General features: G+C 52.2%; 2 protein-coding genes across 4 annotated transcripts in view; one reads left to right on the top strand and one right to left on the bottom strand.

Moving 5' to 3' along the window:
- Positions 1-7,461, top strand: part of LOC105470673 (molybdenum cofactor synthesis 3) — a 46,602-nt gene extending 39,141 nt beyond the window's left edge. For both annotated transcript variants that reach the window (XR_011613252.1, XR_980689.3), the window contains one exon: positions 7,325-7,461. The gene's annotated coding sequence lies outside the window, so the exon portion shown is untranslated. The remainder of the gene's footprint in view (positions 1-7,324) is intronic.
- On the bottom strand, positions 3,038-26,629 carry LOC105470674 (potassium voltage-gated channel modifier subfamily G member 1). 2 transcript variants are annotated; one of them, XM_024789395.2, is made up of 3 exons: positions 26,518-26,629; positions 13,423-14,222; positions 3,038-8,643 (listed from the first exon to the last, which is right to left on the bottom strand). In XM_024789395.2, the coding sequence occupies exons 2-3, from the start codon at positions 14,194-14,196 to the stop codon at positions 7,876-7,878; spliced, it is 1,542 nt and encodes a 513-aa protein (XP_024645163.1). In that variant the 5' UTR covers positions 14,197-14,222; positions 26,518-26,629; the 3' UTR covers positions 3,038-7,875. The 2 variants fall into 2 exon arrangements, with proteins under 2 accessions (XP_024645163.1, XP_011721156.1); XM_011722854.2 differs by lacking the exon at positions 26,518-26,629 and adding an exon at positions 26,089-26,325.
- Positions 26,630-27,542: the final 913 nt, after the last annotated feature.

The raw sequence follows: 27,542 nt of genomic DNA, 5'->3' as shown, positions 1-27,542 counted from the left end.
TAATGAGCAGTAGCTAAAATCCTAGAGACAAGCACTGTCTGGAGGTGGGCAGGATCTGGGTGAGTTCAGCAGCTCAACGTTATCTTCATGGACCCAGTAGGCTCTTTGCATCCTCAGATCCACCATCCTTAGCAGGTTAGGTTTCCTTCCTCCCACTTGCTGTCTCCAGGCAGAAGTGTGACCATCCAGATACAGCTCCTGTCATCTAGGGTCAGACTCCCTGCAAATCCCCTGGCTGGGGATGTGGGTGGGGTGAGGTTTCATGTGCATGTTAGGTGAGGATTCAAGTACATGCTATGAATTGATGGAGTGCTCTTAGGAGAATCCTGTAAAGGAGGAGGGAGGCAGGATGGGGCAGGGGAAGAAGTGAAGCAAAGATGTGGTCTCAGCGGGAGCTTTGCTGCAGCCTGATCCCCAGGGAGCTCCGAGTATGAACAGAGTTGCAGACTAAGCTCCGCCTTGAGGCGAGGTCTGAAGACTTGCCCCGCTGTGGCCATCAGTCATTGCCAAGAGCTGCCCGGGTGGGGTGGAGGCGTGACTTCCCAGGCATCTCTGGATGCTTTGGTTCCTATCAGAGAAGAGGCTGCTGGGAGTTACGACAACACAGAAGGGGGCTGCTGGGTGCACCGGGCAGGATCCCCACAACTTCTTCAACCCCTGTCCTCTCTCAACAGCACCCAAGGCAGAAAGGGGTGCAAAGGTTTGCTCTTTACAAAGTTTCCCCAGCACCTAGTGATCTCAGGCCAGCTTCCTCTAAGGTCTTATTGACCAACACTGGGTCACTTCTCACCCATAATGCCTCACTGGTAAGGGGAATGGGATTACCTCGGTTGGCATAAACCTTGGGACTGGGCACACTGAAACCTGGGACAGACGAGGGGCCTGTTGGTGGGGAAGAAGGGCGAACAGCTTTCTTGCAGGCAGCCAGCAGTGTCTGCCCTCCAAGCACCAGGGTATTCAGAAGTCCCAGTGCAGATAACAATTCTGTGGACACAAGGGTTTTGTTTCCCCTCTAGATCTTTCCCTGGTCCCTGCAGGTGTGTATGTGAGAACTGCGTAAGAGAGATGGGCGAGTCCTCCTGCAGAGACACTCTCCTTGCTCTTCCAGACCCTGCCCCGAGATTCTGGGCAAACACCAGTGTTGCTTTGGGCTTGTGGAGGAGGCTGATAGGTCTACTCCAAGTCTTTCCTGGAAGACTATCAATCTGAGATTTGCTTTCAGCTGAGCCTCCCAATTTAGTCTCTGTTGAAAGTCAACCACAGCTCAGCAGCTTGGATGGGATGAGATTCAATAGCAGAGGGCAACAGAACAAAGGTCTCGCTTTATTTCCACTGCCTCCCCTCCCTTCCCCACGAGGGTCTCCAGATAGGTTGGTTGAGTGCCACTGCTGAGTAATTTTTATGGCAATTGCAAAAGACCCCTCAGCTTCTAAGGTGAAGCATTTCCCATTTAATTATGTTGATGGAGAAGCAGCCTCTGTACATTTAGCAGCCATTCTGGCCCTCACTTAAATGGACTTGTTACTACTTTGTTGAGTCTCAAGCCTATATGATTACAAATGTGGTAGAATAACGACAGCTACCAAGTAACCCAGACCCAGGAGATAGTCCTGGCAGTTTTGCTTTTTTTTTTTTTTTTTTTTTTTTTTCAAACCAGACCAGTTGGTGGTTTTACATTTATTTCAACAAATTGAGCTTGGGCTTTTACAGGTCATTTGGGTGAATGGCACACTCCTTTCTGAAAAGAAGTAAAAAATCTTTCAGGCTGTGTTTTGTGGTTGCAAACACAAGTCCCACTGTATCTTTTCATACATTTGATTCAAAATACAGGGATGTTGATGGAGGACTAACTTCACACAGTGGAGGCTGTTTCACAGAAATCATTAGGTGATCTGTTGGGGGAGGAGTTGTTTGCCTGCCATAACTGTGGTGTCTGTAAATAGGCATGGATCTTAATAAAATTCATGTCACTGTATATGTGAACAAATATGGTTGATGCATGTATGTATTTTGGAATGCCCTGGATAGAACTAAGGGATTCACAGATTCACTTAGCCTGCAAATATTTATTGAGCACCTACTATGTGCCAACCATGGAGCTGACCATCAACTGAGGAGACAAAACCAAGAACAAATAGGTATTTATTTTATGTATTTACTTTTTGAGATGGAGTCTTGCTCTGTTGCCCAGGTTGGAGTGTAGTGGCACAATCTCTGCTCACTACAACCTCTGCCTCCCAAGTTCAAGTGATTCTCCTGCCTCAGCCTCCCAAGTAGCTGGGACTACAGGTGTGCCTCATCATGCCGGCTAATTTTTGTATATTTATTAGAGATGGGGTTTCACCATCTTGGCCAGGCTGGTCTTGAACTCCTGGCCTCAAGTGATCTGCCTGCCTTGGACTCCCAAAGTGCTGGGATTACAGGCGTGAGCCACTGCCCCTGGCTGCAAATATGTATTTAATGTGTCAGTTGATAATACGGATTTTAGAAAAGGATAAAGTAAGGTAAAGGGGCTGGGTGTTTTAAAATATAGGTTTGATTTTATTCAGGTTTGGTGAGGCTAACATATCTGGAGAGGCTTGCTATTGAAAAGATAGTTTGCTACTCACAGTTCCCAAGAGGAGGGTGGCATGCCACACCATGGAACCGAGACACACAGGGGCACACCCAGGTCAGTTAAGAGGTGGGGAGAGTATGGGCAAGAGTGTTTACAGTAGTTTCTGTGGAGAGGAATGGGCATGGGACAGGGTGAGCAGGTTTAGGGTTGGCTGATTTGACTAATTTCAGCAGGTTCTGGACATGAGGACTTCCTTTAGCTGTCTGGTACCTGGCCCTGGAGTACTTAAGCCAGGTGGACAGTGGCCTGGAGTCTGAGAGCTCAGTAAAGGAGGCGGCTGGGGTGTGCGTTCTGGGTTCCACGGCTTGCATAGGAAAGGTGCACTCCAGGCGAGTTGCTTACTATCTCTAGGAATTGGCCAACTCTGGGAGGGGCGGTCCCTCCAGGGTCAGCAAGGTCCCAGAGGACAGAGCATCAGAATACAGAAAAAAAGACACATTTAATACACTGGGGACACGGTCGGAGTGTGGACTTTTATACAGAGCTGGGAGAAGTAGCCAGATAAGGGGACATTGGAGCAGAGACCTGAGTGAGGAGAGTGAGTGAGTGACGCGGGTCTGTCTTCGGGAAGGGTCCTCCAGGCAGAGGGAACAGCAAGTGCAAAGGCCCTGAGGCAGGAGAGTGCTTGGTCTGTTCAATGAATAGAGAAGAGGTCAGTGTAATCAGAAAGGAGAGACGAAGGGAGGCAAGGAGACCAGGTCGGCAGCTGGGGCTGAGAGAGACTCTGGCTTGGACTGTGAGCAAGATGGACTGTCAGGGTTGGGGTTTTGGAGTGCAGGGGTGGGACTCTGAGCAGAGGTGGAGTGTGATCAGACTTGGGTTCTAACAGGGTCCTCCTGCTGCTGTAGGGGAGAGGAAGGGGAGCAGGGAGACAGGAGGCGTCCTGCCACCATCCAGGAGGGAGAGGACAGGAGGAGGAGGAAAGTGGTAGGATTCCGGATATAGGCTAACAGGACTGGATGGGGAGCGGGTGAGGGAAGAGAGTGAGAGATAAGTATTAGTGGGAATCCTATTTCTTTTTTCAGAATGAAAACAGATGTGAGGCCATTTTAGCAAATGGTAATCTGAGTGAAAATCCTACTTTCTTTAGCTGATGTCTTTCTAGGCTTCTGCGGCCTCATCCCTCTGTCATCCCACATGTGCGGAAATATTTTATTCACTCGGTTTTCTCCCTCCACCAAATTACCAGCAACTCTAGGGCAGGGACTGAGTCCAGTTCTGGCCCCGCTGCTGTGACAGGGCCTGGTTAACAGTAGGGGCTCTGGAAATGCACCTCTGAGACCTCTCCCTGGGTGCATCCCAGCAGGGAGCTGTGTCTCTGCCCACGTGTTCCCTTGACGGCTGGTGGAATGTCCCGGTCTTCTCCATCTCTGTCTCCTCCGGCTGGACTGCTGCCTCTCCCTCTCCTCCAGGTCTCCATTTAGATGCCACCTCCTCGGCAGGTCCTTCCCTCATCGCACCATCTGAAGTGGCCATGCCCCACCTGGTTACTCTTTGCCAGGTCACCCTTGTGTTCACCAATATCAGAAACTGTTTTCTTCTGATCACATGTTCACTGTCTGTCTCTCTTGCCATCCCTGTGTGGTCTACACAAGGGCAAGGGCCCGGTCTCCAATGCTCGCTGCAGCATTGGAGGGGGTGTCGCCGGTACCCACCCTGATGCCTGTCAATGGGATGGGACACCTGTGCCCTGGCAGCTATGGTATTCATGCCAAAGACCCCCACCTGTGCTTCTTTGGGGACCGGCTGAATAGAGAGCTATCTCGCTAGGACGTATCAGGGGCATTGGGACAAGACCAGAACAAAAGTAAGTGGAAAGACAGATCCTTTGCAGTTTTGAAATGTTATGCATTGTGAATTTTTTGGCAGTAATTCTGATTTCTAAAAATATTACATTAAAGTGTGATTGATCTCCACTACTGATTTCTTGGGCTTTCCCTTGAATTTTGGGGCAAAGGCAAGTGCCTCACTGTTCCCGGCCCTGCTCACAGGTGAGACCTGGGAATCTGTGTTGTTAAATCAGCCTTTCCGACCTCAACTGTGAGTCCCAGAGATGCACTGAGCTTCTGAGACATGGGGGATAAACCATATGACCTACAAAATAAAATACATTTAGAAAGGTCTGTTTTGCTGTTTCCCCAAGAGGAGTGATGGTCCCCTGCATGTATGGAATTAGTTGTCTGTACCAGGGTCAAAAGCAAGTCCCATTAGGGGCCTCCCATAAGGAACTGTATCCCCACACTTTGATCAGAACAGCTCTTATCCCATCTGATTTGTGGCTGGGCTTTCTGCATCAGATTCCATGCAAAAAATAGGTTCCATTGCTAAAAAAGAGGTAGAAGGCCAGGTGCAGTGGCTCACGCCTGTAATCCCAGCACTTTGGGAGGCCGAGGCGGGTGGATCACCTGAGGTCGGGAGTTCAAGACCAGCCTGACCAACATGGAGAAACCCCGTCTCTACTAAAAATACAAAAACTAGCCAGGCATGGTGGCGCATGCCTGTAATCCCAGCTACTCGAGAGGCTGAGGCAGGAGAATCGCTTGAACCCGGGAGGCGGAGGTTGTGGTGAGCTGAGATCGCACTATTGCACTCCAGCCTGGGCAAAAAGAGCGAAACTCCGTCTCAAAAAAGAAAGAAAAAAAAAAGAGGTAGAAAAGTCACAATCTTAGAGTTGCAGTCCTGGAAGCAGTTTGTTAGGTGTCCAGAAGCCTCCCAGCTTTGGAATTAGGGCCAATAGCCCCTAAGGCCCGCTCCAGGCATGAGGGTCAGGATCGGGACTACATTTGTCCCTCTCTCAAGTGAGGTCTTGGGAGGTGCCCAAGTCTGTGCCTCTGCCTCATCCACCAGGACAGGTCAGAACCTGCAAGATGATGCCAGAAACCTTGACCACTCAGGGGCCCCAGCTTCCCTGCACAACTCCAGCCTCTGTCCCTCCTCCCTCCCAGTGCTGTTGTGTTCAGGGATCTGCCCCCCACCCCACATGGCTTACTTTCTCGCTCTCCTGAATTTTAAAGGGCTCCATTTTATACTTCTTTTGGTACCATATTTCTGTCTGTTTAGCATTTTCAGTGGCCTCCTGCCTCTCATAGCCCCTTTCGAGGGGAATAAAAGGTCATTCCATAAATCTCAGGCATTATTAAAGATGACGGCAGTGCACGATTACTTGACACCCACCGGGCTGGGGAAGGTAGTGCTAATTAGTCAGAAAACTTACTTTTCAGATGTGAGTCATTGGAAGCAGGTGTCAAGGGAGCCTTTAACGAGGCCCTCGTGACTCAGTTGATATTTCCACTCTGCATCACCGCGTGTATATTGTACTGAGATTGTGGTGGCCTCGCCACCAGAGACAGAGGGCAGAGGAGAGAGAGAGGAGGAGAAGAGAAAGACAGACAGAGAGAGAGAGAGAGAGAGAGAGGAGGACGAAGAGGAGCGAGAGGGGAGAGAAAGAGAGAGAGAGAGGTGCTTGGAGGACCCAGTGTCCAATGTTAAAAATAAATGCCTTCTGTTTTTTGGCCGTCTTTCCTATTTCCCTTCATTCTTTTTTTAATTAGTTAATTTATTTTACTTAAAGTCAGGGTCTTGCTCTGTCGCCGAGGCTGGAATGTAGTGGCTATTCTCAGGTGCAGTCATGGCTCACTGCAGGCTCCAACTCCTGGGTTCAAGGGATTCTCCTTCCTCAGCCTCCCAAGTAGCTGGGTCTACACCACATCTGGCTAACATTCCTTTAATAAATGTTTATTGAGCACCTACAAGGTGCAGGCCTTACATGAGGTGCTGGGAGTCAATGGTGAGCCATATTGCTGAGTCCTGTAGCTAAGAAGAGGAATAAATGAGTCAATTTCGGAGGCTGATGACTGGATATAGAAGATCAAGCTGGCTAAGAGGAAAGCGGTGGTGGTGGTGCTGATGTGGATTCTTTGAGAGGTGGTCAGGGAAGGAGCCAGCCATGTAGTGTTCCACAGGAAGGGTATCCCTGGCAGAGGGATGGGCAGGTGTGAAGGTGCTGGGATGGGAATGATGTGGCTGTGTCCTTATGGGTTAGGACAAGCTTGTGACCGTGACCTGAGTGGGAAGCCCCCTCCCCATGCCTGGCACTGAGGGGCTGTAGGCCAGCTGGAGTGGAATCTGCTGGACTGGCCTGGGTGCTTTCTCTACTGTGGGTCACATATGCTATATGAAGTTGGGGACCTGTTGCAGGTGGGGTCGGTGCAGGTCGCAGGTCGGGTGGGTGCTCTGTAGGTCACTGGAGTCACAGGGAGGCCTGTGGGGGCTGCAGACTGTGCTTCTCAGTCTGCCCAGGGAACTGTAGACCCCCTTTCAAAAACATCTGTCCCTGCTCTAGGTTTAGATTTATATGCAGGTATATGATGTAAAGCATTTTTTCACAGCTTAAAATAAATGCATAGAATAAAAACCCTACACGATTTTTAAAAGATAAAATGAAGTGATTTCACCTCATACTCAACAATGCTGACAGGCCCCCTGATGACTTCCCAACTGTCAGGGGCGCCTTTGTGTGAAAGTTTGAGAAACTGGCCGTAAGGAGTGAAAGAGGTGAATAGAGGACGGAAGAGAAGGAAAAAAGGATAAAAGGGAAAAAGGAGAAAGAAAGGCCCCGGAGGTGGGGGGAGTCAAAGAGAAACGAGAGAGGGAGTACAGTATTCACAAGTCATTTTCCTAAAAGTGTCTGTTCTCTCTCTTTTTCAGGCCCAGTAGGGCCCTACCGGGCCTGAACGACCCAAGCACACAGGGCCCTTTACTTCCAGTCCCCACACGCTGGCTTTGCTGGGAAACCCAGCTCCCCCTTTTAAGAGAGCCCCATGGAAGGCATTCTCTCTTTTTCATCAGTTTCCTTTCCCTGGACATGATCCACATTAGAGACAGACATGTTGTTGCTGTTTGTATTTTTCTCCAGGCAGACCCATAAAGCAAGTTTTTGCTGGGCATGTTATTCGCATGGTGAAAAGAATAAGCCATCTCCTTACTGAGGGAAACAGACATAGGGGCTGGGGCGGGCGGGGCTGGGCTGATGACCCGGCTTCCTTTCATGGCTGCAGGCGGAGGGGCAGGGCCCCTCTGCTGATGTGCGGGTGTCCTTCCCGGGGGGTGGGAGTGAGGGTGTCCTTCCCCGGGTGCGTGGGAGTCGGTGCTGCGCCAGGACTGCACTCGGAAGCGGCCTGTCCCTGTCCAGGCGTCTGCAGTGGATGGCAATGGCTTCGGGCCACAGATGGCAGGCAGGGCAGGCGTGTCCTCTGCGCTCAGTTATTGTCTCTGGTGTCCGAGGAGGCACTTCCGAACAAGATGTCACTGTCCTGGGACACGCTCAGCTGCGACTTGGTTTTGATGAGGAACTGCGCCCTCCGGAACATCACCCTCTCCTGCTCCTGCTTGAGCTCCAGGTAGGAGCGGGAGAAGGTGTGGAAGATGGAGGTGACTGGGAAGGCCATGAGCAGGATGCCGCTCAGGATGCTGCTCAGGGCCACCACCTGGCCCGGGGTGCTCCTGGGTACCATGTCGCCATAGCCCACCGTCGTCATGGTGATGACGGCCCACCAGTAGCAGGCAGGGATGCTGGTGAACTCGGGGCTGTCGGCCATCTCGTTCTCGATGACGTAGAGCAGGGGCGCGAAGAGGGCGATGGCCACGCAGAGGAAGAGCAGCAGGAGCCCGAACTCACGGGTGCATCGGCGGGCCGTGAGCCCCAGCGTCTGCAGCCCCAGGGAGTGGCGCGCCAGGCGCATCACGTACAGGATGCGCAGCGCCCGCAGCACGCGCAGCACCAGCCCCACCTTGTCCAGGTAGCTGTTGCCCGCGCCGGGCTTGCGGCGGCCCGCAGCGGCGCCGTCCACCAGCAGCGTGATGTAGTAGGGCAGGATGGCCACCAGGTCGATCAGCGTCAGCGGGCTCCGCAGGAAGGCGAATTTGCTGGGGGCCTGAATGAGCCGCAGAAGGAACTCTAGGGAGAACCAGCCCACGCACACCGACTCCACGATGAAGACGTTGTGGCACATCTGGGAACAGTGGCCCTGGGAGAGAGGGGAAGGGACGCCGGAGGGGTCAGCGGGTCCACCAGGGAAGGAGCGCGGAAGCTCTGCCCTGTGCCCTGCTGGTTTTCCCAGGCGGAAGGTGACCTCTCCAGGTTGAGTGGCCCCGGGTCCTCTCCCTAGTTGTGCCCACTCTGAGGCCTGCAGCACTAAGCACCATCTCTACTCTGGCTGCTCCTCATCTCTCTCTCCAGCCCCCACCTCGGCCCTGAACTCGACCCCCAACCGGCTGCCTCCCTGACGCTCCCACCTGGCTGTCTGAGGGGCATCTCGAACTTGCCATGGGATCCTGGTTTCCTCTGCCCACTGGTGGTTTCCCTCCCTCGCTTTCGGCAATCCCATCTTTCCAATTGCTCATGACAAAAGACCTGGTGTCATCCTTACCACCTTGTGTATAACTCCCAGGAAGTCTCTTTTAAAACAGTGAGACAATCAGACCCATGGCCCACTGCTCCCACCTGGTCGGGCAACCATTCTTTCTTGCCTGGACAGTTGCAGTCACCTCTCCAATGGGCTCCCTCATCCCTTCAGTCCATTTTCCACACATAGCCAGAGGGATCCTGTTCCTCCTCTGCTTAGCACCCTCCATGGCTCCCAATGGACTCTGAGGGATAGTCATGTTCAGTGCCCCCATCACTGCCCAGGGCAAATTTAAGCTAAGGCTGCCTCACTGAAGCTTTCAAAAGAGGCTGGAAATGTGCAGTTTTACATGAACTCTCCTGGTGATAAATGTTGGTGATAATGTTGGTTAAATAGATAAAATGTTGATTTAAGTCCTGGTGATAATTCAATGCAAAGAAATACTCTATGGTCCACGGAAACATATTTTTACTGGGTTTGGCATGCAGGCTGCCAGCTTGCCTCTCTGGTCTGCAATATAACTGGGTGGTAAACAGTCCTTGAGTGGATTTGGGCCTCATCCTTGAAGGGGCCTTTGGCAGAGAGGAGAGGCCAGCGTGGTTCCAGCCTGGGGCATCTTGGAAGTTCTGGGTTACGGCTGAGTTCGACACGTCCCACTTGAACAATTCTGTCTCTATGAATATGTTAGAGGCTGGAGATATGAGCTAATACCTGGTGGGGCTTTAAGGTCTTAGACCTCTGGGATGGGAAGCCCCTTCCTCTGGGAAGCCTTCCTGGAGTGTGCCCCACTAAGTAGCTCCAGCATTGTCAGTGGGCCTGCCACACAGAGCCTCCTTGGCTTGTGTCTCATGCTTATGGTGATGGGGGGTGGCGCCACTAATCCATCCCAACTCCAATAGACTTGAAGCTCCTTGAGGTTGGAAGACTTGTCCTGGTCACCCTGTCTCCCCTGTAGTGCCTGCATACAGTAGGCACTCAAATGTGTGCACAAGGAGCAAGTGAAGCAGTGAATCCCACTCTGGGCCCCCAAAAGAAGTTGAAGAACAGCATTTTCACTGAATCCTTAAAAAGGCAAGGTATTATTATTTTTTCAAAAAGCAAGTATCAGAAGTCGAACAAAACAGTGGCTTTATCAGTATTTTCCTGATAAAATCACGATCAAAGATGTTGGAGCTGAGAATAAACTTACACTAGGTACAGCAATTTCCAGACAGGTCTCAAGTGGTGAGCATTTCCCCTCTTCTTTCTTTTTCTTCTTGACCATAATCCTTAAGAGAGGACTTTCTACACACTCGCTCTGCACCACTTCTAATCCTTTCATGTGGTGTGGACTCACTCAGCCCAATCACTTTTTTTTTTTTTTTTTTTTTGCTCTTGTTGCCCAGGCTGGAGTACAGTGGTGCAATCTCGGCTCACCACAACCTCCGCTTCCCAGGTTCAAGCGATTCTCCTGCCTCAGCCTCCTGAGTACCAGGGATTATAAGCATGCGCCACCACGTCTAGCTAATTTTGTATTTTTAGTAGAGACAGGGTTTCTCCATGTTGCTCAGGCTGGTCTTGAACTCCCGACCTCAAGTGATCCGCCTGCCTCAGCCTCCCAACTGTAACTGGGATTACAGTTGAGAGTCACTGCATCCGGCCCCAATCACTTCTAATCACTTCATGTGAACTCACTGAATCCTTGCAACACTGTGAGGTGGGCCTGTTCATACCCACCCTGGACAGGTGAGAAATCAGAGGCTCAAAGAGGTTAAGTAACTTGCCCACAGCTACTACCCACCTAGAGAGGAGAAAGCAGGATTTGAATTCAGGCTATCTGGCTCTAGCCCTGACCTCATCATCACTACTACTCATGCTTATTAAAAGTTAATTTTACCAGCTGGGTGTGATGGCAGTTGCCTGTAGTCCCAGCTATTCAGGAGACTGAGGCAGGAGGAATGCTTGAGTCCAAGAGTTCGAGTCCAACCTGGGCAACATAGCAACACACCATCTCTAATTTTTTTTTTTTCCAGACAGAGTCTCACTCTGTTGCCCAAACTGGAGTACAGTGGAGAGATCTTGGCTCATTGCAACCTCCACCTCCCAGATTGAAGTGATTCTCATGTCTCAGCCTCCCAAGTAGCTAGGATTACAAGCGAGTGCCAACATGCCCAGCTAATTTTTGTATTTTTAGTAGAGATGGGGTTTTGCCATGTTGGCCAGGCTGGTCTTGAACTCCTGACCTGAAGTGATCCACCTGCCTCAGCCGCCCAAATTGCTGGGATTACAGGCGTGAGCCACCACATGTGGCCTAAAATTGTTTATCTAATTAAAAAAAGTTTAAAAAGTTAACTTTACTAGTTGAACGCTATTTTCTTAATACCCATTTAAAAATTCAGCTTATAAGCCAGGCAGGGGGGCTCCCTTCCTCCACATACATAAGTGGAAAAATCCTGACACGGTGAGTACTTCTAATGTGAAATTCGAGAGCGCATGTACATGAGACATGAGAATCGCTTCAATCTGGGAGGTGGAGGTTGCAGTGAGCCAAGATTGCACCACTGTACTCTAGTACAGTGTCATCTTAGCACTTTGGGAGGCAGAGGTGGGAGGATCACTTGAAGCCAGGAGTTTGAGGCCAGCCTGGGCAGCCAAGCAAGACCCTGTCTCTTAAAAAAAAAAAAAAAATTCAAGGTATACAAAAAATACCAGCAGCCCTCTGTGGATTATTAATGCAACAGCTATTGCTACTTCCTCCACATACATAAGTGGAAAAATCCTGATATGGTGAGTACTTCTAATGTGAAATTCGAGAGTGCATGTAAAGCACTTAGCACATGCAGGGTATACAGTCAGTGCTCAAAAAATACTGGCTGGCATGATATTTACATTCATTTCACACTACCATACCTGTTTCTCCACTGCCTATACAGTTTGTACCTCTGAGACCTTTCGGTCTTTCTTGAAGCTTACAGAATCCCCATATATAGGGAAGGAGTCACCAACTCAAAGGCCCATGGTCTCATACACAAGGAGACTGAACTGGGCCCCTGTGGACTTGGCTGTCCCCAGGAGCTGCCGTGTAGGACTGCAGGTTGGTGTGTATGTTGGCAGCGGTAGGGGAGGGGAGGGACTCAACCTTAGAATTTTTTTTTAGATTTTATTTTTTAGAGATGGGGTCTTACTCTGTTGCCCAGGCTGGAGTGCAGTGGGGTGATCACGGTTCACTGCAGCCTCACCTCCAAGGCTCAAGCAATCCTCCTGCCTCAGCCTCCCAAGTAGCTGGGACTACAGGTACAAGCCACCACACCTGGCTAATTAAAAAAATTTTTTTTGGTTTTGTTTGTTTGTTTTGTAGAGACAGGGTCTCACTACATTGCCCAGCATGATTTTGGACTCCTGGGCTCAAGCGATCCTTCTGCCTCCAGCTCCCAAAATGTTGGGATTATAGGCATGAGCCACCATACCTGGCCTGATCTTATGATTTTTAAAAGAAGCTGAGATTTTGAATTTTTATGTGAAAAACCGTCACTTTTAATGTTGTCAACCAAGTCCAATTTTTGGGAAACTGTGTTTCCCAAATCACATAGTCCGGTGGGGCTATATTAGGTCCCCAAGCTGCCACGTGGGAGCCATATTTCCATGCTTACAAACATAGACTGGACTTAGACCTGGGGTTGGGCAGTGTCCTCAAATACCGAGTGGGTGTGAAAACACTTCCCCCACAGGGTTGCTCCAGGGAGCTTCCCAGGGCTCTTATCACTCCCTGGGGAGATAAGACGTAGGTGGCACATGCAGCCCAGCTCCCGGCTCCCGTGAACTCCCAGATGAGTGGGAGCCCTTAGACCGTAGCACACACCCCGTGTCAGGCGCTAGAGTAAATAAACTTTCCATTCATTCTCTTATGTAACAAAAAGAAATGCTCACCATTTGTAGACACACATGTACCCATCAGTAAAAATTATCTTCAGGACCCAGAAAATGTGTCTGGGCTACTATGATGCCAAGGATTAGGAAGGTTGAGAAAGAGCCAAGTAGTTGAGATAAATTTGATGATCTATGTAATATGCTTCGCTCAGGGCCAGGCACGTCAAAAATCATGCCATCCATTTATCCACTCATTTGTTCGTTCAACAGATAGTGGTTGAGTGCCTGTTTGTGCTGGACACTGTTCTAGATACTGGCAAGGGAGAGTGCAGTGGCAGGCACAGTGGAGGCCAGGACAGGCACAGGAATGGACCCCCACGCGCTCACATATTAACAGGGAGGCAGACCATGCACACAAACATTCCTGATGTCAGGAGGGACCAGGGATACTATTCAGCCAGTGTGCAATCAGGGGAGGCTTCCTGGAAGAGGTGACAATGCTCAGCGTCCCTTCCCTCATGGTGGCGCATCTCCCCGCGGGGCGTGGGCTCTTACCTGCTCCTCCTCCTCCCTCAGGCTGGGCAAGGTGCTGACGGAGAGGTTGACGGCGGTGACGGTCACGAAGAGCACCGACAGGCAGGCGAACACCTTGCCGGGCAGCCCCGAGTGCGGCCTCTCCACCATGTCGCGCAGTCGCCTCATGCAGCGCCCCAGGCGGCCCTCGCCCTCGGCCGGGCCCTCGCTGTCGCGGCCCTCGCTGTCCAGCACATCGTCCTCTTCCTCCCGCTCCACCATCTCCGCGAACTCCTCGATCTTCTGCAGGTAGCGGCGCTTGCAGCAGCCGTCCAGGTGGTCCTCCGCGATGCCCCAGTACAGCAGCTCCTCCTGGAAGGACAGCGCGCACATCTCGCGCAGCAGCCGCAGCTTGCCCGCGCGCAGGAAGGTCAGGATGGTGCCGAAGGCCCCCGGGTTGCGGTCGAAGAAGAACTCGTTGCAGGTGACGTCGTAGTCATCGCACACGTTGAGGATGTCGTCGAAGTTGGTGCAGGCCTTGAGCTGGCCCAGGCGCGTCAGCGGGAACTCGTCCAGCGTGGTCCAGGGCAGTGAGTACTTGATGCCGCCCACGTTGATGATGATCCGACGGCGGCGGTCCTCGGGCTGGCAGCCTTGAGGGGGCTCATCTTGCGGCCGCAGCCGCTGCGCCCGGCGGTAGAACGCGCCCTTGATGGCCTGGCGCTGCGGGAGGAAGGCCGGGTGGAAGGAGGCGTCCGAGGTGCAGCTCAGCGCGCTGTAGTCGTAGTCAGAATTGTCTCCCGGTAAGAGGGTCATTTTGAGCCTTCACATCCCTCTCGGGCCTGTGGGGAGAAGGGAGGAAAGACCCTTAGTGACTACCCTTAGCTTCACCTTGCTGAGAATGCAGACTCCGCAGATACTCAGTTAGGGATGGAATCTTTGTGCCCCACATCCATAGGCTGTAGCCCTTAGCCCTGCATGGCATGGTATTAGGAGGTGGGGGCTTTTGAGATGTGATTTGGTTCAGATGTGGTTATGACAGCAAAGTCCCCACGATGGGATTCGTGTTCTTTTTTTTTTTTTTTTTTGAGACGGAGTCTTGCTCTGTCACCCAGGCTGGAGTACAGTGGCCGGATCTCAGCTCACTGCAAGCTCCTCCTCCTCTCGGGTTCACGCCATTCTCCTGCCTCAGCCTCCCGAGTAGCTGGGACTACAGGCACCCGCCACTTCGCCCGGCTAGTTTTTTGTATTTTTTAGTAGAGACAGGGTTTCACCGTGTTAGCCAGGATGGTCTCGATCTCCTGACCTCGTGATCCGCCCGTCTCGGCCTCCCAAAGTGCTGGGATTACAGGCTTGAGCCACCGCGCCCGGCCGGGATTCGTGTTCTTATAAGAAGAGGAAGACAGGCCGGGCGCAGTAGCTCATGCTTGGGAGGCTGAGGCGGGTGGATCACCTGAAGTCAGGAGTTTGAGACCAGCCTGGCCAACATGATGAAACCCTGTTTCTACTAAAAATAGAAAAACTAGCTAGGCATGGTGGCATGCACCTGTAATCCTAGTCGCTAGGGAGGCTGAGGCATGAGGATCACTTGAATCTGGGAGGTGAAGGTTGCAGTGAGCTGAGATTGTGCCACTGCACTCCAGCCTGGGTGACAGAGCAAGACTCCATCTCAAAAAAAAAAAAAAAAAAAAAAAAAAAAGGAAGGGACACCAGGGCTTTCTCTCTGCCATATGAACACTCAGGGAGGCATCTAAGTGTGAAGCCTGGAGGAGAGTGCTGGCACCCTGCTCTTGGACTTGCAGCCAACAGAACTGGGAGAAATAAGTGTTGCTGAAGCCACCCAGTCTGTGGTATTAATATTTGGTTACATCAGCCTGAGCTGACAAAGACATTCACCTAATAGTGAAATAGCAACAATATTGTTCAGCATCTCCCAGCCTTCACGATTCTCCCATATCCATCTACGCACTGGGGATGCAGCCGTGTGCAGAATGTGAAGGGGGTCTCTGATCCCAGGCAGCTGACATCCTAGTGGATTTTCAGGTGACACATGTACTGTTATTTACTTAACATTTTATTTTAAATTAACCTTTTTTGGTATTTATTTGGCTTGGAAAAACAATTTAGTGTAGACCTACAGTTCTCATAGGGCTGATTTTGTCTCTCAAAAGACATGTAGCAATGCCTGGAGGCATTTTTGCTGGTCATGACTGGGGATGCTATTGACATTTAGTAGGTAGAGGCCAGGGAATGCTGTTGCATGTCCTACAATGCACAGGACAGTCCCCACAACAGACATTTATTTGGTCCCAAATGTCCTTAATGCTGAGGTGGAGAAGCCTGGTTAGTGGTTATGAACGTAGACTTTGCAGTCACACAGCCTAGGCAAATGACTCAACCTTGGTGTGTCTCAATTTCCTTGTCTGTAAAATGGGTATAGCCACGTGACCTATTTGATAAGATTACTGGGAGGCCTAAGTGAATTATGTACATAGGAGCATTTAATGCAGTGCCTGGCACATAGTAGGTACTCAGTAATTATTGTCTATTATTACTATTATTTTTGAGACAGAGTCTCACTCTATTGCCTAGGCTGGAGCGCAGTGGCACCATCTTGGCTCACTGCAACCTCTGCACCTTGGGTTCAAGCAATTCTCGTGCCTCAGCCTCCCGAATAGCTGGGACTACAGGTGTGCCACCACACCCGGTTAATTTCTGTATTTTTAGTAGAAATGGTTTTGCCATGTTGGCCAAGCTGGTCTTGAACTCCTGACCTCAGGTGATCTGCCCACTTTGGCCTCCCAAAGTGCTGGGATTATAGGTGTGAGCTACCGCGCCTGACCTATTATTATTTATCTTAAAGGGATAACTTATATTGTTTCCATTAATGGAAAACAGGTATCACTTGCCATAAATCAGAAGCAACGGACAAAGAAATGCACAGCTATGAAAACAATGCCATGTTTGCTCAGGTGACACAAACATCACCTTGAGGATGGATGCAGGGGTGAGCTGGACAGTCACGTTCATCCAGGAAGCCTTCCTTGGCTCTTCCAGCTAAATTGAGCACCCCTCCCCTTACAACTGGTGCATCTGTCTTCACGGCACTTACCACCCAGTTCTAGAATTGTCTGTGTGCAAGCCTGGCTCCTTCATTAGGCAGCCTGCTCCCTGGGGGAAGAAACGTGCTTCAGTCATCTCTGAATCCCTGCGCTCAGCACTGTAAGGGCTCAAAGAAGTGCTTACTAAATGAGTACATCTCCTGTTGATGAGACCAACATGATAAGGCGACTTCTGGGGAACTGAGGTCAAAATATTAACTCACATGGACTCCTTCCTTCCCTACCCTCAAAGCTACTGGAAGGAGAGGCAGGGTGTCTCACGCTTAAAAGGGCCTCCTTCCTAAGAGGAATTGCTTTACAAAAGCACATCATCCCTCTGCTACTCACTGATCTTTGGGGAAGGCCACAATTGCATAGATCAGGGTTTGGAAAACTAGGGTACACCTGTGTTTAAAAGAAAAATGATTTGATTTTAGACGGTGAGAGTGTTTTTAACTTCACCTAAAATTGGAACCCATCTCCTCAGGCACAGCCTGCCAGGATCCCTTGGAGGCGTGGGAATAATCCCTTTCAGGCACTTTCCTTGGTGATCTCTCTTTTCAGCTCTGCTGTTTCATCTTTGCTACCACAGACAAGAGAAAAAGTGACATTCTGTTTGGCAAGAATGGTGATGGAGGTAAAGGGAAAGTGCCTCACACAAGCCCTGGAGGGCTCTTGTGAATCTCCATGGATTTAATCACCTCTTCTTTTCAGGAATTTCTTCTTTCAACCCTCCCGGCTTTCCCTCCAGTAGAAAACTCCCCCAATTAGTGATTTATTTCCTTCACGCCCTGCCCCCAGGTGAGTTTCCTGTGTGGAAAGTGATCCTGTCTCGGCAGCAAGGTGAGTATGGAGAGGCTGATGCTACTCGGAGGGTAATAAACACAGTAACGACCTTGTTCTCAAAGCCAGAGTTCCCTGGGGAGATGCCGAGGCCGGAACTTGGTAAAGGAAGAACAGGCATATTTTTCCATGGCCTTTGGTCTTGCAGATACCCGATCTGCTGTGAGATGGACGGCTCAGCACCTCTAGACCCTACACTAAAGTTCATAAATCAAAGAGGCCCCAAAGCCTGGGCTTCTGAAAAATAATGCTGCTTTTCACTTAGCCTGACATCCTCACAAGAAAATTTTTATTTCTCCATGGTGTTAGTTCTGTTAGTTCCACAGCATGGTGGGTTTAGTGATTTTGCCTCCGAGGGTCTATGGATGCTTGGGGAGAGGAAGCTGTTTGAGGCAGAGGCTGCGATGGGGGAGGTGAGGCGAAGTCTGGAGGCAGGTGTCATTCATTCATTCATTCATTTGCTCATTTATTCAATAGTTACTGAACACTCACCACGTGTCAGACTCAGACTCTGTGTTAGAGCCGGAGACACGGCAGAGAACAAGACAGACCCAGCCCTTGTCCTCACGGAGGTGACCTTCTGGTGGGAGAGGCTGCTTCCAAATGAGCACACAAGTCATTTCAGGCTGCAGCGACTGCCCTGTTGTTGACAGAGCAAGGGGAAAGATGGAGAATGACTACTGTGGGATGTGGGGCAACACTGGCTGGAGGGGTGAGGAAGGGCTTCTGGGAGGAGGGGACATGGGGCTAAGCCGCATGGATGGATCCAGCTCTGTGAGGAGCTGGCAGAGGGAGTGGCAAGAATTTTCTCCCTGACTTGGGGGTGGGCTTGGATGATCAAAGACCAGAGAAGGCCGAGCACAGAGCGAGGGGAAGCTGGGAGAAGCGGAGGGGGGCAGGGGCTAGGTGCAGCCAGGCCCAGGGACTGACAATAAGGAGCTGGGGCTTATTCTGCAAGGGACAAGGAGTCCATGTGCACCTGCCAGGTCAGTGGACAGCGAGTGGGCTGGGGAACCCAGGCCGGAGGCTATGGAAGTCATTGTGGAAATGACTAAGGTTTGCAGCGGTGGAAGTCCTGGAGAACGGGAGGGATTTGGGATGAACTTTGGAGGAAGAGCCTTCAGGACTGGCTGAGGAATGGGGCCTGGGGGAGCGGCAAAGAGAATCAGGATTCCAAGGGTACCATTTACCGAGGCTACCGATAGGTGGCGCTATGGTGAGCTGAGTCAGAGGAAGCCGTTCCCGGCTGTGGGACGATGGACCGAAGAGGATGCCGGCAAAATCCAGGAGGGAGGGCGGAGATGGGTGTCTTCCAAGGATGGGGCCAGACCATCAATGCTGAGCTGATGGGTGTGTGTTTGCCGGGTGGGAGGGTGTCACCTGGCAGCTTTGACCTGGCTAGACTGGCAAGGGCAGGGGGGCCACCGGGTAGCAGAGCTATGGTGAAGCCAGAGGCAGAGGCCTCACCTGTGCCCTGTGTCCGGTGTCCGGTAACCACTGAAGGTGCATCACATCAGGCCAGAGTGGTCAGTGCAGGGCATATGGTAGGCAGAAAAATGTCCCCACAATCCCCTTGATGCCCATGTCCTAATCCTAATCTCTGGAACCTGTGACTATGTTAGACTGCATCACAAGGAGGAATGAAGGTTACAAATGGACTTAAGGCTGCTAATCAGCTGACCTGAGATGGGAAATTATCTTGGATGATCTGGGCGGGCCCAGTGTAATCAACAGGGTCCTTATTTGTGGAAGAAGAAGCAAGCAGGAGGCAGAGCGGCAGAGGGCTGTGGCATGAGAATGACTCCACTGGCCACTGCTGGCTTTGAAGATGGAGGAAGGGGCCATGAGTCAAGGAATGCAGGTGGCCTCCAAAGGCTGGAGGAGGCAAGGAAATGAGCTTCCTGGAGCCTGCAGAAAGGAGCAGAGCCTTGCCAACACTCAATATTAGCCCAGGCAGACCCATTTCCAACCTCTGACTTTCAGACCTGTAAGATAATACAATTGGGCTGTCTTAAGCCACTCAGTTTGTGGTAATTTGTGACAGTTGCAATAGGAGATGGGATGCTGAGGCCGGGCATGGTGGCTCACGCCTGTAATCCCAGCACTTTGGGAGGCCGAGGCGGGTGGGATCACTTGAGGCCAGGAGTTTGAGACCAGCCTGGCCAACGTGGTGAAACCCCATCTCTACTAAAAATACAAAATTAAGCTGGGCGTGGTGGTGGGCGCCTGTAATCCCAGCTACTGGGCAGACTGAGGCAGGAGAATTGCTTGAACCTGGGAGGCGGAGGTTGCAGTGAGCGGAGATGGTGCCACTGCGCTCCAGCCTGGGCGACAGAGCAAGACTCTGTCTTGAGAAAAAAAAAAAAAAAAGGATGTTGAAAAAAAGCTGGTTCTGGTTCTGCTCCAGCTCAGGGGACAATGTGCCAACCACCCCAAGCTGAGGAAGCAGAAGGGCGCACAAGCTTTAAAATCAGGAGACCTGGGTTCAAGGCCAGTTGCTCTGTGACTTTCAGCAAGTCATGCCCTACCCCTGAGACTCAGTTTCTTTATCTGTATAATGAGGCTATAAACAGCTCCTGCCTCCTTGAGTTATGGTGAGGACAAAAGCAGATGGCATAGGTGATACGCTTGGCTCCATGCCTGATACTCAGTGAACCCTCAGTAGTCGCCTCGGAATTCTCACGAGCTACGAGAAGAGTCGGCTGCCCCGCTCCCTGCTTCCCAAGAGAATCTTCTTTCCTGACCTGACCCACTGGGATTTGGATCCAGCATCATCTGACCCCCGGATCCCATTGCTGGAGGGTGTGTGGGCTGGCCAGCACTCTGGGAAAGCCACTGGGTGGTAATGAGGGAATGAGGATGCTGCTGCCCTGTGACCCAGAATCCCACTTCTGGGTATATTTCCCAGACCTGGGACCACAGAGGGTTGTGGCAGACATTGTCAGTAATAAATTATTTGCACTCAAATCCTTCACTCAGGGTTTGCTTCTGGGGAACCAGATGGAAGACAGTAACAAACTAGGTACAAGAATGTGTGTTCTGTGTTGTTTAAGGTACCAGGAGGTCCCCTAGCATCCATCCCCAGGGGAGTGGACAGGCAGGTCTTCATAGAGGCAGATTTTGGAATCCTGCAGATTGCCCAGGAATCAGAAGCAATGGACTGGGTGGAAGTTTAGCAACACATTTAGGTCTTAAAAACAGTGTGCCGAGTGGAAAAAGAAACAGAAGTTTCTAGCACTGTGCTATTTATGTAAATGAACACACACACATTACATATTTTACAAGGTCTCAAGCACATGTAAGGATCTATATCAACCACATGGAGGGTGCCTGGAAGGGCAAAGGAAGGGGAAGAAGCACGGAGATTGGAAAATAGAAGAAAAATGAGTAAGATGAGACAGCCTGGCACAGGCCAATGAGGAGGCGTGCTGGGAAGCGGTGTGGTTTGTACAACTCCTGGTTTTAACCCAGGTTTAAAAAGAAAAATGAAGAGCACAAGCACAACAGAACCTTCTGAATTGCCTGGGGTGCTTGGTGGAGATACAGATTCCTGGGACCCTCCCTTCCCAGTGGGAATGCCTGAAGGGGAGGCCCAGGAATTTTCACAGGCTCTCCTGGAGATTCTGTGTGAGGGAGGGGACTGGGAATGCCTGGAGCTCTCTCAGGGGCTGGAGGCACAGGAGCTGCTCTGGGCTTCGGCCAGGACTCCCCTGCCCAATGTGTCAATCTCCTAGAGGCTCTGGAAGGCTCTGTGAGTCCCGCTTCATTGGAGAAATGGAATCCCTTCTGGTTCGTGAGAAAAATCTTCTGCACTGGGGCTGCCTTGATCAAATTTCCATTCAGGAGCCCAGAGATCCACTGACACTCTCCTTGCAATTTTTCTATCCTTCCTTTAAGGAAAAAGGTGATGCTTATAAGCTATGGCTGAGGGCTGAGAACATACTTCCAAAGATAAATGATCATTGAGACCATAAGGCGTTCTGAGTGGCAGTTGTCATGTGACCACCCTGAGGTCAGCACATGACTGAGGGTACAGGTGCAGGACCTGTGCGGTGGGTTTGGGAGGGCGGAATGGGATGGAGTGAAGGTCCAAGCCAGGCGTGGCTAGCCGCCCCTGCTGCTGCTGCTGCTAATAACCCTGTGGCCTGAGCAGGCCATCACACCCACTGAGCCGCTGGCCTCTCTGAGCCTGCCTCCTCCCCTAGAAAATGGGGATAAGATTGCCGACCTCACAGGGCTATTATGGGGATCTGGTGAACGGAGGTTTGCTGCAGGGATGAGCAGTGTCACCAGGCCTCCTGTCCCCATGGCTACATTCCATCAGGGCATGAAATGGTTCTACAAATGGTCCTGGGCTGACCCCAACTGCTTTCAGGTCTCTCCAGGGTTCCAAAAAACTGCGGGCCTCTCTGGACTCTGTTCTTTCTGTCTTATGCTCTCCGTCCCTCTTCCAAGTGGCAGTGGGGAATGCAGAGAGAGTGCTAAGTGCACAAAGTGTTATAAATAGCAGCAACCACAGCCTCCCTCCACTGCAAACTCACTAAGTGCCAGGTGCTGTTCTAGAGGCTTAATTGCATGAGTCTCCATCCTTTCCTAAAAAGGTGGGCATTATCACTAATACCCCCACTTTATAAATGAAGAAACTGAGGCTCTGAGAAGTGAAAACTTATGTCTGGCAAGAAGCGATGAAGCCAGAATTAAACTAGGTCTGTGGGACTCCAGGCCAAACCTCTTTGACCCCTGCCTTTTACTGCCTCCTTGAACCACTTGTTCCTTTCGGGGAGCTGGGGTGATGTCTCCACCCCTTGCAGTGAATCAAGGACTGGGTTTCTAGTCTGTATTTCATATGGACAAGATTTTGGAATGTTTTTGAGGATGGGGAGAAGCAGGTAATTGTCTATGGCTGGGGAAACGTATTTATCGCTATTAAAAAATCGACAAAACCCCTAGTTTTGCCAACCTCAGGGTTGCCATTTTGGCCTCTGGGAAGGAGATGTTGGCGATGGAGGCAGAGGGTGCAGTCATCTCCAGAAGCCCTGCGGACGCCTTGATTTTGACCCAGTGAGTCTCACGTGGTCTTCTGAGCTCCAAAAACTATGAGACAATAAATTCAGACTGGGTGCAGTGGCTTTCGCCTGGAATCCTAGCAATTTGGGAGGCCAAGGTGAGAGAACTGCTTGAGTTCCGGAGTTCAAGACCAGCCTGGGCAACAGAGTGAGACCCTGTTTCTACAATTAAAAAAAAAAATTTGCTGAGCATGGTGGTGTGTACTTCTAGTCCCAGTGACTCAGGAGGCTGAGGCGGGAGGAACACTTGAGCCCAGGAGGTCAAGGCTGTGGTGGGCCATGATAGTGACACTACACTCCAGTTGGGTGATAGAGCAAGACCCTGTCTTCAAAATAAATAAATAAATAAAATAATAATGATCACAAATTTGTATTGTTTTAAGCCACTAAATGTGTGCAAGTATGTGAAAGGAGGAAATTAACACAGCCTCCAAGGCAACTTTCCAGAAGGAAAGCATTTCTCTCCTGCACTCTGTAGGCTTTGGTTTCTCTCTCGTACCATGCCTCTCAACCTTGCCATTCCCTCACTCCCAGTGGGTGTCTCGGGGACCCGTCCATCTCTCTCCATGCCACTCTTTCCCAGGCCCCGCAGTGTTTCACTGCCAGTATAGCTTCATCTCTCAGGATTAGGGCTCCTGGCCGGCCGACTCAGAGGCGGGTCAGGCTGCATTAATCCTCAATTAAAACGTTAATCAAAATGGATCCAACCATTAGCCTGGCCCGGGTCCTGGCATGTTAGATTTCTGAGAGCTGCTGTGCCCTGGTGGAGAATCTGTCTTTCTTAGCCACCTGCCGTCTGTTCTCGCCATAGTCCCACCACCCTGGGCCTTGGCCCAGCCTCCTGAAAGCTGGGGCCCAAGTTCCTGGGGAGATTATGCGCTGGGAGCTGGGCTCTTCCCTCCATCCCTCACTTGCCCCCAAATGAGAAAAAGTGCCAGTGTCCCTCCCCGCTATAAAAAAGACAGGCTGCCTCCGGAGGAGCCTCCCTGCTGTGCTTCAGGCAAGCAAAATAGCACCAAATGCACGTTTACGTTTGCCTTCTTCCATGGGGAGGTGTTTGGAGACTGGAGCCAGAAGATCCTTTTCTCTTTGCCTCCTTGTAGCTCAAAATTAAGCAGAGAAGCAGGCTTGGGGGAGCAGTGGGGACCTCGGGACGGCAGGAAGGGAGACACCTGCTTACCGGAGTCCTCTGGAGGGAGAGCATGATTGGACCTTCCTGGGGAGGTGTGGGTGTGAGACTGAAGACTCACCTCAGGGCAAGGGACAGTCTTAGGCACAATTCAGATCCTATTTGTAGCAAAGTCACTTCATTTCTGATTTTGTTAATCAAATACAGTCTGCTGGATGACAAAAATGGTCCACAGCTTCAGCTAGATTCTTCGCCTCTCCCTTTTTATTAATTCTACTTAAAGGGGCTTTACCAGCTGCCATTTTTCACCCAAGGGCTCCATTTCTGGGCTTAATGCATCAACCAAGAGTAGATTCCTGTACTCCTAGACCTCTAGCAACAGGCAATGTTGACTCTTCATCAACATTGGAAAGCAGGGTGGAGAAAGGACAGCTGAGCCAAGGTACCTACTGAGGCTCCAGGAGGTGAGTTCCTTGGAGCTGGTTTGAGTCACTTAGCCCTGCATCCAGCACACATCTCTTTGTTCTTCTGTTTCCTGAGGCATCTCCCTTCCCTCTTGCCAGAGCCCAGCTGTGCGTCTGGTGCAGAGAATTCAAAGTGGTGCTCAGATCTGCACCAACCAGGCTCCAGGACAAGCTTCGAGAAAGTCTTTGGGGATGGGGAGAAGCAAGTAACCTCTGCCTCCACTGTCACATCTCCCTCCCGGAGGCCAAAAAGGCAACCCAGAGTTTGGCAAAGCTAGGGGTTTTGTTGATTGTTTTACTCCCACGGCTTGAGAACCCAGGCTGTAGGCTGTGAGCCTGGGCCCTCAGGTCTCAGGAGAAGAACCTAGATTGCCTCGTTTCCAGTGTGCTTGCAGTTCCCTGCAGGTTAGGAGTGTCCCACGACAGACATCTTTCCACTGGAACGGGCTGGCTTCGAGAATGACTGAGGAGGGTGATCCCCAGGGGCAAATGCTTGCCTGTTTTTCAAACACACCTTCCCTCTCTCCCCTCCTAGCAGGTGACTGCAGAGCTCCAAAAGCTGGAGGAGGCACAAGTAGAGCTCAGGTCTGGCAGAGCCTGAAAAATCCCCCAAAGAAGGACAGCATGCCCTAGCCACAGTGCCCACCGCATGGCCCCAGTCAGCAGTGCCAAACTTTTCTTGGAGATGTGCTGCTGGTGGGGCTCTCCATAGGGACTCTGCCATCATGGGTATGGGGGTAGCAAATACACACTGATGAATAAACCTCTGCTCAGATTCATAGGGCAGGAGCTTCCCCCAACCCACAATGAATCAGACCAGTTCCTGCTCCCTCCTCTCACTTCCCCCTGTACTTATCTCAGGGAGTCAGCCAAGGGGGTGGGGGCGTATGTGTCTGTCTTCCTCTTCTATGTGTCTGTCATTTACCTGGGTAACTTTGGTGCCTGACACCCTTTAAGGACTTAATAACAGCAAGTGCTTAAGAAAATGCCTGCTGAATGCACAACTTAACTCATAAACCCCATTGGTGGGCACCTGCATTCCTCAGTAATGTTGGATCAGTGTTTCTCAACTCCTCCCCACCCTACCCCATCACCCGCCCCTAAGGAGCTTTGAAAAGATCTTTTCTTCCTATTCTAGAACCAATTCCAGCTTCCACGCCTCCCACCTTGAGAATGAATGCATTAGATGAACCAAGACTGCTGCCTATAACATGGGCTGCTACAGTTGGCCGCCCCAGCAGTCTGCAACCTCCCAAGGGGGGGCCTGGGTCTTAATTCTTACTTCTCTCTAAGCTGCTTGAAGGGTGCCCCCATTCTATCCTGCCCCCATCCCATCCCTCTTCACTTCTCCCCCGGATAGCACCTCCATAAATGTTTGTGAACTGAATGAATGATTGTTGAGCGCCTGGCATGATGAGCTGCTCATAATAGGTGCTCAACCGATCTTTGTCCAATCTATGAATGAATGAATGAACTTCACCCTTTTTCTTCCATACCTCCGGGCTGAACCTCTCTCCCATATGGAAACCCTAAGGCTGAGACCACCACCTTCCTACCAGTTACTGGGGTGCCTAGCGAACTGTCTCAGTATCCCCAGCGCCTAGCACACAGTAGGCGCGCAATAAATGCTTGTTATGTTCATGGTTAATGACTGACTCAATCAGGCCCATGGTGGGGGTGGAGGGGGGTTCCATACCGTGCCTAAGGATACAGTGAATGAGCAAGTGACAGACACCCCCCCACCCCAATCCCTAACTCTCCCTCCTCCCGGGATCCGGGTAGAAATCTCGGTCCAGAGCCGGGATGCGCCCCCACCGGGGTCACCACGGCGGCGAACGTCCCGGACTTCGCATCCCGGGGACCCCTTGGGAAGAACCGAAGCCCGATCTGCACCTTGGCCGTAGCAAGCGCGCTCCACGCCGCCACCAGCGGTGGCTCCCGGGTCCTCTGTCGCCCTGGCCTCCCCGCAGGCGGGTTTCGAGGCCCCCGCAGGGAGTTCAGGGCCACGGCCACGTGCAGCCGCCCCCGAGCCCGAGTTTGCAGGCTCGGGGTCCGGCCCGCGCTTCGGTGGCGCCCGGCGAGGCTGCAGCGCGCAAAGTTCCCACCTCAAGTTCCCGTCGCGGCGTCCCCGCCTCGGAGTTGGCCCGGCCGCGGCTTCCGTCCCCCGGCTGCCCACGGGTCCGGGGCGAGGACGCGAGAGGGGCCTGGAAGCCGCCCGGGGCGCCCGCTCTGCCTCCCGGAGCCGCCGCCAAACTTCGGTCCCGGGGCCCGGCTCAGCTCCCGCCCTCGGAGCCACGGCCGCCCCGTCTCTGCCTCCCGGTCCCCGCCGGGCTCCGAGTGCGCCGGGAGCGCGGCGCGGCAGCCGCCGAGGGAGGGAGCGGGGCAGGAGGCGGGACGGAGGGAGGGGACTGAGCGCGGGGCGGGGAGAAGGGGCGGGCAGCCGAGAGCTCGGCGCCGGGCCTCGCCCGGCTTCGGGACAGTGGCAGCGGCACCACCGTCACGGGGCGTCCAGGCACCCAATCGGGACCCCGCACCTTGGATCCGGGGTCCTTGGCGCGCCTGCTGGATTGCGCTCCTCGCGGCATGTTCCTGAGCCCGAGTCTGGGACGGCTGGTGCTACGCCCTCCCTTCCGTTGCCTTCTTCCCGGTCTGCTTTCTCAGGATGGCCCACCCTGCGGCCCCTTCGGCTGCACGCGCCAGCCTTTAAGGTCCCTGCGCTCCGCTGCCCTGCAGCTTCACGCACCAGGCGGCGCGGCAGCCTCCTCCGGTGGTGCGCCCTGTCAGCTTTCCCCGCGGTCCAAGTGCGCCGGTGGTCCAGGGTCCGGGCCCCTAGCAACACCGCTCCAGGGTCTACATGTGCCAGATATTAAAACCCCACTCTCCGCTGCCCCGGGGCCGCTCTCCACGCGCTTCCACATCCTGGAAACCACATGCGCCATGTCTCCTGCCTTTCCCTGGAAGTTCAAGCGCACCGCTGTCTCCAGGCCCCCTGCCCCCCTACCCCGGGCAAGTACTGCATCCTTAAGGCCCTCCAAGCGCTGCTGCCCTGGAGCTGCACGCTCCAAGCAAGCTTCCACATCCTGGGGGCCACATATCGGGCGCCTTTTCTCGACCTCTTGAAGCAATGTTGCCCTTGGGCCCTTCCTGCCACCGCCACCCAGGGACTGCCAGCACCTTGCTGTGCCATCTTCCTAGGGCCAGTACGCATCATGCCAGGTGTTTGCCCTTCCAGTCCCGCGGGGCCAAGGTCCCAGAGCCCTCCCGGGTCCCAGCAGACCCGCATTTCGTCGTCCACTCCCGTGGCCGGTGCAGGGCACTTGGACCAGGTCTTGGGATCTTGGGGTCTTGCGCCCAGTGTGGCTGCCTAGCCTCTGAGTTGGTAGGATGCTGCACAGATGCTGGAGGTTGGGTTGGAGGGATCTATTGGGTTGGAGGGATCTGTGCTGCTGGCAGGGCTGGCCTCTTAGGGTCACTTGGCTTGCACTCCGTTCCTCTTTTCCTTTCTGTCTCTGCTGCCTTTGCCCATCATCAGAGAACCAAGAAAGGATATGAAGAAACC

This window comes from Macaca nemestrina, chromosome 15 (assembly GCF_043159975.1).
Source record: "Macaca nemestrina isolate mMacNem1 chromosome 15, mMacNem.hap1, whole genome shotgun sequence".
NCBI classification, from domain to species: Eukaryota; Metazoa; Chordata; class Mammalia; order Primates; family Cercopithecidae; genus Macaca; species Macaca nemestrina.
This window is presented reverse-complemented; position numbering and strand designations above follow the sequence as displayed.